Consider the following 9763-nt stretch of genomic DNA (forward strand, 5'->3'; position numbering starts at 1 on the left):
GTGGTGCCGTTCTCACAGGCGGCGAAAACACACACGAACTTGATGGCGGCGGCGGAGCTTTCAGACTTGCCATAGACGACGAGCGCGGACTTCGCCGTGACGACGCGCGCAGACTTGGAGACGGGGTGCTCGGACTTGGTGGTGCCGCTGGTGCAGCTGGTGTCGACCGGCACACGTAGCCTTGGTGACCCTAGCGGAGTCGGTGCCAGTTTAAGTGCTTTCGGCTACACAGACAGCGAAGATTGGCGGGGGCTTGTGGTGCAGCACATACAGTTGGTAGCCGTGGCGCTCGCCGACTTGTCAGCGACGACCTGGGAGGACATGGAGGTGGTGATGATTACAGACTTGGTGATGGCACCCGCGGACTTGGCGGTGCGAGCGGGTACAGTCAGTGACGGTAACGCTCATGAGCCCGGCAGTGCGCACGGAATCGGTGGTGACTCGCATGACGTATGGGCTACTTCTACACTCGGACGTGATGATACTGCACCTAGCCAGGTTGCTCCTGCCGCACGCAGACTGGGTGGCGAAGCTGCATTTGCTCTTGGTGGCGGCACTCATGAGCATCGAAAAGACTCTGATTAGAAGGAAGTATGAGATAGCAGAATGGATCAAAGTTTCTTACGGTATATGTAAATGGGATGAGGTGTAGCCTTCCAGCTACATTGTACTTCTAGTTGATGATCCAGTTTCCAACTCTTGCAGTACGGCTCCGAGCACGATGATCGATGTCTAGGGCAGAAGAGCGACGTTGAAACTATCACCCGTGCCTCTGGCATTGCGCTTAGCTCTCGTGAAACAATCAGCTTAGCATCTTCTTCAAATAGAAAGATGTTAGCAAAGACAATGGTGGCTTCGCAACTGGGAGAATGCCGTGACATCGAAACATCTCTTACATCGACTTGCTTGAGCAGCACCTTACTGAGCCGTGGGTACTGCTTGCGTAGCTGCTGCATGCAACGCCGTCCAAGGGAGACGAGGTCCCTTCGCACCTCGATCCCGATGCACGTTCTGACTTTCGTTGTAAGTGCTACCTGTGCAAGCACGCTGCCAACACCAGCTCCAACGTCAAGGAAGACGTCAGCTTCGCCGAGCGGTCCGACGGCAGCAAGTAGAAGGGTGACACCGGACGGTAGCACCTCACCAGCATTGTCATATGTGTGCCCAGCGGGCTGGCGAACGTCGTGAGCGCTTATACTTCCGAAAATTATATCCACGGCTTCGACAGCTTCAGTTGAGTCCAGATTATCTCCACAGCCCCCAACACCAGCACCTACACACACAGGTTAGTATTTGCCGACGTCATTTGTGAATCAAACAATCCGAGACTCACCTGAAGCGCTTTTCGCCTGAGTCACCTGTGGTTGACGGCATCCCCCGCAATCTCGCGCAATATAGCCGCCTGCGGGTCCTGTATCCTCACCTCTGCAGTCTTGGTTTCCCTGATCCACGTCGTCTGTCACCTGACTGCCTCCGGCGGCGCTCCCATGCGTATCGCCACCAACTTATCGTCATCAGTCTCACGAAAGGCATGCAAATATCCCCAAAACAGACAAACCTGGCATGCGGCGATCGCCGCCGAGAAGTAGAGAATTTGACGGAGTAGCAGAAGGTCGGCATGCTGGTTTTACGACTTGCTGCAAAATGAGAAGTGGTGGTGGTGGTGACCTCAGCGCCCCGAGAAGACGCCTTGATGGCATGCCGCGGAGAAAACATGGCGGAAAGCCACTAATCGCCTTTCCGTAGGTCCGCTTGAGGCTAGCCAGCCGAAGCCGCAGTTGACGGGCCGGCCGCTTGGTCTGCATTCGGCGGGCCACGTAGGCCCATGTGATTCGTAAGCCCTCCCTTTCGAATTGGAAGGCGATCTGCACCAGCAGCTTATCTTCAGTGTCTGTGAAGGTAGTGCGCATTAGTCTTGAGTACACTATAGAAAAATGGGAGGTCGGATAGGTGCATTCGTCTTGCCTTTTGTATGTTCTGGTGACTGGCTGTCAGGCGATTGACCGCTAGATCCATGGTACGACCGCGTAGAAAGGGCCGATTACGGTCGTTGGAGCAATAAAATACTGTGCGATGACCAGACGATCCAAAATTACCCCCAACCTCTTTCTATTCACAGCTGCGATTGGTAGTTATAAAACACGGTTGGCAGAGTTGGAGGAAAAGCTAAAAGGGCGCAAAATTCGCCCTTTTACAAGCCCTTTTTCCACCTTGTTTTGGTAATGGTGTTAAAGGGCGAAAAATGCGCCCTCGCACCGCGAAAGGGTTAATTTCAGCATATCTAATCCACAGGAATGTATTAGATCAAAAAAAATTGTACTGGGTCTCACTATGCTAGCCACAGTGCGCGTATATCTGCCAGCAGAATTGTACTTGCTGCCACTATACTACCGACTACAGGCAGATTGCTACTTGGTGTCATTATACTAGTCAAAGTGTCCATCAAAGGTGCCGGCAGATTTGTACTGGGTCTCACTAAGCTAGCCACAGAGCGCGTATATCTGCCGGCAGAATTGTACTTGCTGCCACTATACTACCGACTACAGGCAGATTGCTACTTGGTGTCAGTATACTAGTCAAAGTGTCCGTCAAAGGTGCCGGCAGATTTGTACTGGGTCTCACTAAGCTAGCCACAGTGCGCGTATATCTGCCGGCAGAATTGTACAACCTATAAGTACACTAATAGATGTTCCATGTACTCATGCTATCTTGAATGCACTATCAATAGCAATCTATGAGGATGAATGATCTTCCTTTAGATTTTACCACATTATCGAATTTACCTCAGAGATCTCAATACAAAGACCGGAATTATGTTTGTTCATGAAGCAGTTTGGAAGTTTGCAGAGACGGATGGCAATCGTTACGCTAAGCTGCAAGCCTCAACGCGGAAACTGCTAACAGGCGCACCTCTTAAAATCGCCGATTCGAAATGGCTAGTAGGACAAGGGGGTACCCGCTTACGTGAGGCCTGGCTATCACTCCCTGTCGAGATTTGAAGAGATATGATGGCTGCTACTGATGATCCTGATTTTCCTCCATGTTACTCCGGCATTGTGGATGAAAGACACATAAATTCATCACGAAAATCACAAATATCGACCACGACACATGAATCCCGAAAACGAGCTTCACAGTCACCAAAGAACAATTCAGATGGAACTTCATCGTATATGCATAAGAAATATCGATTTCTAAAAGCTCGGGTTCGTTATTTTGAAGTAGCATCCAAGGAAGAGCTCGTCCGCCTCAGTATTGCGTACGACTCTGGTAATTTTGAAGGGTGTGTTAGACGCTGCAATTAAAAGTGCTGAATATGCGGTGATGCTTTCCAAGTACAAGGACAGGGCTACGGCCGCGGATGAGGCCTACGTCGCCGCAGTTGAAAGCTTAAGTGACGTTTTTTCGTCTATAAGCGGAGCCTATTACGGATGGACCTTCCGATAATTTTGCAGTGTCGCGGATTAGCGCGGCATACGTGAAATATCAGGAGGTTGCTCAAGACGCACAAGATGAAATGACAAAAACTTCCACAACAGAGGACCTCGATAAATCTATTTTAACAGGTACCGTTCGAGTTTTTGGGAAAGCGCATGGAATGGAGACTTCATAGCTCTCTTCTTTTAAAAGCTTGGCAACATCTTAAATTTCAAAAGAAAGTAAAGACGTATGATTTTTTGTTTTTTTTAAGAAAGACTTAAAGCGTGACCAACGTCTTTCGGGCGTCCTCGTTTTTTGTGGGGTCTCTTATCCGGAAAGGTTTCTCTACGGGCGGATCGTTCCTCGAGCGAAATACCTAGCGTGTCTTTAACAGCCACGAGATGAACACATGAGCCCAGTTTGAACATAGTTCTACAATCGCAAAGTCCATTCTCAGCTGTCACAATCCATCCCAAAGTACACTGTTCTTCAGCTTCAAGTTCTTGGTCCGTTGTGGTTTCAATCTCTTCTTCAGTTGTTTTCTTTTTTCGAGTATCGGTAGGAGCTCCTTTTAGCTGTTGAACACGAAATTCTCCCATATTGTGCCCCGATTCCAGAAGAAAAGCAATTTTCATGCGAGCTGAACTAGTAATGGTTAAAAGCCGCTCTCTCTTTAATTTTCTGAAGTCTCTAATAATGTGGGCTGCTGCCCGTGTTGATGTCGCAAAAGTAGCTGTCAAAATTGATCTTGCCTGGCTCACTTTGAGTAACCCCATGAAAAGAGGGTTCAAATGAAGTAATCTGCGCATAGAATGAGTGTTTTTCAATTACCGATTGAAGTTTTCACACGGGTTGTTAGTTTTTGCCATTCCAGTCGGAGTTTCCACACACTGCCATTTACTGTAGCGCCCCTCCAGCCACTGAGCCGAAAAATACTCGGAGAATGACTGCAAGTCGGTGTTAACCTTCCATGATTCCAGAGCATCGTCGATGCGACTCTGTTTATCCACCAAGGTTCGCGCTTAGTGTATTTTGTATACACGTCTGTATACAATTCTCTTGTTTGCCTCCGAGAACCCCACGGTATGTTTTCTAACATTTGACATCACGTGAAAGAAACACATCAAGTACGTTGGCTGCTTATCTGAAGCAAGAATAGCACCAGCCACACTTTCAAATGCATTTCGTTGAGCATTATCTGCATCCATCATCACGAATCCAAACGATACACTCTGAGATGAAATGTCGTAATACAAATCCAGCAATACCCGAATTGCTCGAGTCCATTGGGGACTCTTTAGATCTGAGACTAAAAAGAAAGCCACAGGGTGAAATTGTCTCCACATATCTGATAGACCCATAACTATTACCGGAAAACCTCTAGTGTTAAGTTTGAAAGTGGCATCCAAGTGAAAAATAAATTCAGATGCTCGACCGAGTCTCTTGACCAGTGATTTGGTCGAAAACCCAACAACTAGAGAGCTATCTTCAGTTCCTTTACCAATTAGAGCTTCTCCATTGCTTTCAAGTGAAAATCTAAATGTAAATGGTGTGGTTTCGCTGCAGCCATCTCGAAAACGATGTTTAACAGCGTTTGCAACCATCACATCGACGAAATCATTTTCCACTTTACTTTTGTTTCTGTAGGTGCGTACTAAACACTAAACTTTTGGCAGAAGTGCTTTTGGATTGGTCTGCGGTAGCCCCAAATCAACAGCCATTTTGTGCATTGTTGCGGCCGGCTTCAATCCGACCTCGGCCTGGCTCCTTATGCATCTCTTCATTGCGCAATTCAGATCATCGGGCTTACGATATGCAGGTGAGACTGACAAGTGGTGTGGATTTTGAAAAACACTGATTTTATCGGTGATCTGAAACTGCAGAGCTTTCAAGACCCACTTACACGACCCTAACAGCTTGTAAGTTTCGTCGGAGCAAATGAAAAGCCGATATCGCATAAAGTGAATGTCGAGATTGTATTCACAAGCACTGCATATCTCCAGCTGACTCTTGTTCTTACACCATGTCTTCTGCGCGTCGAGATAATCTTTTAGCTGCACTTCGTTTTCATAGGAGCTTACAAAGCTCCACTCGTACTTCATTTGTTTCTTTAGCTAATAGAGAATAGAAGGACTTTGTACATAATCGTTTCGTAACGACACACAAAACATGTTTATTTATAAATAGACGCTATACGCATTTATTAATTACTTAGTAATACCCAAGGATCTAAATCGGCCTCATATTTGAATACTGATGTATCTAGGTAGTATAGCGTTTTCTTGCTGTCAGTAGGTTCCAAATCGATCATATTGCAAACTTGGAGCACTCCGGAGCATGTATCGCAGATTGGTTGGTGATAACACGCGGTTGCAAATCGGAAATGGCGGCAGAAGACAACGAACATTCTGCAAAACTACACCGTCTGGTCTTCGCATGCGACGACCTAGAGGTCGAATGTCTTCTACTGGTTGGCGAAGACTTAGCGGTGCCCTTGCTGACAGTCCTGATCCTTCGTCAGGGCGCAGGAGGCAACCGCAGGTGAGAGCAGCACACACCACGAACGGAACTATCTCGATTATCGGTATGTATAACACTGCGGTGATTGTCGGATTGTGTCTTCCTTTTTATTACTTGTTTAGTTTTTTTTAATGAAGTTAAGTAACATATTCCCTTGAGGCAGATGGGATCCTCGGTCTGTAAAAAGGAGGCATGTCCTGTGAAGGCTACATACGATCTGTGAAATTGACGCACCCTCTGTGAAATGACCATTTTTATCTGTGATTATCACGCGCTCTCCTCACTGAGTTCCCCCAGCTTTCGCTTCCACAAGCGAATTCACCCCCGCAGATGTGCGGGAATTGCAGCCCCACTACCCCACGAACCGTGCCATATTTGGCTGCATGTAAAGGTGTTCCTCGCTAACGGGACGATGGTCCGCGCCCGAACCGTGTTGCACAAGGAAATGTATCCTTCCAGAGCCTCCGAGCATTCGTGACAGTCGGCACATCTGCTGCGTGTCGGTTTGTACAGAAACCTTAGTTTTAACTGCAAGTACCTCCTCGTGAAGCTGCCGCATGTCCTCCGCGTGCGTGGGAGCATGCTTACATTTCCGCTTTATGATCATCTTGTGAAGAATGAATCCATTGGTGAGTGCCATACCTACGAACGCAAACTAAATAGTTGGCGGTAGTATTAACTGAATGCACGCATTACTGGATAGAATACCGCTCAAGGCGAATCTGGTCGTCCGTGGCAACGCAGCCTATACGATAATGGTAGTCAGCCATTAGTTGCGGGCACGGAGCCTTGTTGAGAGCTCCTGGCTTCTTGCCTTCCTCTTGACGTGCGTATGCGTGGTTGAGCACCCCGTGGCGATCAGACGAACAGACTGGAGTCCGTCCACGCTGTGACAACAAGTGCCCGATATTGTCTGCATTGCGCGATTCAGTAAGTTTGCCTCGGCATGTACTGTGGCCTTTTTTGTTTTGCAGGAACAGAAGTTTTGACGGCTACCCAAGTCGGTCCGAACGCTGAGTACCGAAGTAAGAGAAACCCGAAGGCTGCAGCGCGAGCGCCAACGCAGGCGAACTGTAGAAGTTATCCGCCATAATCAATCTCAGCTTTGCCTGTCCATCATATGGATTTGTGACGTTGCGGATGACGGATTTCTGTAGTGAGCCCTGCTTCTTCTTCTTGTCTGGTTCAGCTCCCAGATTAACGTCAACTCCGTTTTAAGTAGTAGCTTGATGCCGCAGCTATCCAGAACTCGATTGCCTACAGCATCCGTTATTCTGTCATATGTAGAAATGCCAGCTCATCTTGCGCAGTACTCCGTCACGAAACAGCACGTCATGTAGCACATGGTTCCATACTTATGGGTAGATCGTTATTGTACACACGGAACAGGTTGTACTGACTTCGATTCGGGATTGTATCTTCATCAAAGCTGACCACGGGGCCAACGCCAATAGCCCCGATGGAAAGGATTCTCTATCACTTTCGAGATTAAGTGGACTTTAAATGCCTTGTCAGCCGTATGGACCTGGTCACTAGTATAATTGAGAAATCTTGTTATTACCCCGAAACGGTCTGGTGTCATGTACTTCCCAAACGTTCCCCGCGGGGCTGCTCCATTTCCACCAACCGATTAATGCTTTTGGAGGCCATCTGTGTGACCACAAAGTGTCGGAGCGACTAGCAGACCAATGACGTGCATAAGTTCGTACTCCCCGATCGGTTTCTGCCGCTCGGCCTGTCGCCAATGTCCCTCAGGTCTTCTACACGCTTCTTGAAGTCGTTTGCCTGGGCGGCGAGCTGCCGTTTCTTATTTTCTGGGCAATGACTGAAATGCACCGTTGGCGGTAGACCTCACTATCTGCAAAAATGTTTGGCGATTCAGCAAATGCTGCGGCAAATTTGGTGGGTCCCCACTTTCCACTGATTAAAGTCGACTTGCTCAACTTTAAATCAGCTATATCCGTATCAATACCTAGTTAGTCTATGGAAACTCGTATTCTGTAGACGACACACTTACCGAAATGGTCTTGACCGAAGCTTTTCCACTCGAGCCCCTTCGTTTCGTCGTCGGCTTGCTGAAAGGCTGCATCATCGTCTTCAAAGTCGGAATCGGAGTCGGATTCGACTTCGTCCACGTATTCCTCGAGATGAGGACCAAAGTCGGAGAATGCAGAATCTTTCTCCTCCGACTCATCGCTAACCGAGAGAGTTTCGCTTTCGGCGCCAACGTTGATATCGTCCGGCGCAATATGGGAGAAAATAAATTCTCTGCACGCATAGGATCCATGAAGTTGAGTATCAAAACCCATCGGATCGTCAAGTCCATCGTCCGGCTTGTCCTCCTCACTGGTCAGCGGAAGCCGCCGTGTAGTGATGGCTGGTAGAGACATGAGAGAGATCAGTGTGATTCGGGAGGCATTTCCAGATGCTACTATTCTACTCAAAAGGGCAAATCTGAAGCTAATCAAGCCGCAACGTGTTTATTAGAGGCCCATTCGTATCAGATCGTGGAAGATAATCTACACTGCGATCTAGACTACTCGGCACTATATCGGCTACAGCCTGAAGACTGGATCAGCGGGCAGAATTTTGAAGCGATTGCAGCATTTCGGGCCAAAGCCTATAGTGTGCTGACACAGGAGCTAAGACTGAACAGGAAGGTGAGAATGGCGGAGCTGCCCGAAAAGGTTGTGCACAAGCAGAAGACGTGTGATAGGAAACTCGTTTTTTTTATCCATTTTGATCGCATTCACTGGGCGTCGATTGTCATCAACACTGCGACCAAGAGCATTTTAGTTTACGACCCTTTGGGAGATCAAGACTACATTGCGTTTCTGAACAAAATCAACACACGCCTTTGCAAAGAGACCAAGTTCGCCTCGCACAAATCCGTTGTTGTGGCATCTCCTACCAAGGACGACGGCGATAGCTATGTTATTTACGCTCTCGACATTGTGTGGGGGCTTCTTAACGATAAGATCAGCAGTGTGTGGAAGGACCCTCAGCTGAATAGCTTTCGAGTTCGGATGTTGTCTGCACTACTAAGTCAATTAATGCACTCGTTCCATGTCAGATATTGAAGTAATCTTTAATTCCGAGCTGTTCCGTGTTTCCATCGGAAAAAAGCTTAAGCACAAAAACATGTTTTGTAACCTGTTGTCAAACCTGGTAGGCATCTTCTCACATATTTGGGATCCCGTGTCGATATCGCTCTAAGCTCTAAAACGTCTGGTGTAAAACCTATTTAAAAACCTGGGATGCTGCGGACTATTATGTTTACTTACAAAGCTGAGGAGTATCCGACCTGTCCGAGACAGTGTATGTGCACCGCACAAGAATCGTAAACCTGCCATCCAATCGTCATGGTTACAGCAACCTCCGTACTTCAACAAAATGAGTTGTGCAAATCCTCATATTCCACCATCTCGTGAGTACGCAGAGCTCCAAACAAAACACAGAAAAGCCTAGATGCGTAAAGTACAACTTGTTTCCGTTGCGAAATACATTACAACCGAGGAAATACGAGAAACACCAGCATTTGTTTTGGTCAGCACCTCATAATCCGCAGGAGCACCGGTGCAAAACATGACTGATATTCTTCCCATCGACTCCCGTTGCTTTTCAGCCACACACATAGCCCTACCGTATGAGACATAATAATGTAAATTTGTTGTGTAGACGACTGTATTATGCTCTATCCCAAATCATATTCTCACAACAAGACCGTCCAAGCATCAGCTACTCGCGCGGGCTCTATAAGGCCTCAAGAAGACGTCCGAGAATGCAGGGCGAGCATCGACACGCCCGGAGGTGGCGATTGCTG

At 47.8% G+C, this 9763-nt stretch overlaps 1 protein-coding gene across 1 annotated transcript; it reads right to left on the reverse strand.

Annotated features, from left to right (window-relative positions):
• Positions 1–611: 611 nt before the first annotated feature.
• PITG_11355 (uncharacterized protein) lies at positions 612–1150 on the reverse strand (the record flags this gene model as incomplete). The annotated part of the gene is made up of 2 exons (XM_002900912.1): positions 612–1084; positions 1132–1150. 2 exons carry the CDS (start codon positions 1148–1150, stop codon positions 612–614), a joined length of 492 nt encoding a protein of 163 aa, XP_002900958.1.
• Positions 1151–9763: the final 8613 nt, after the last annotated feature.

This window comes from Phytophthora infestans, genomic scaffold, assembly GCF_000142945.1.
Source record: "Phytophthora infestans T30-4 supercont1.23 genomic scaffold, whole genome shotgun sequence".
In the NCBI taxonomy this organism is placed as follows: Eukaryota; Oomycota; class Peronosporomycetes; order Peronosporales; family Peronosporaceae; genus Phytophthora; species Phytophthora infestans.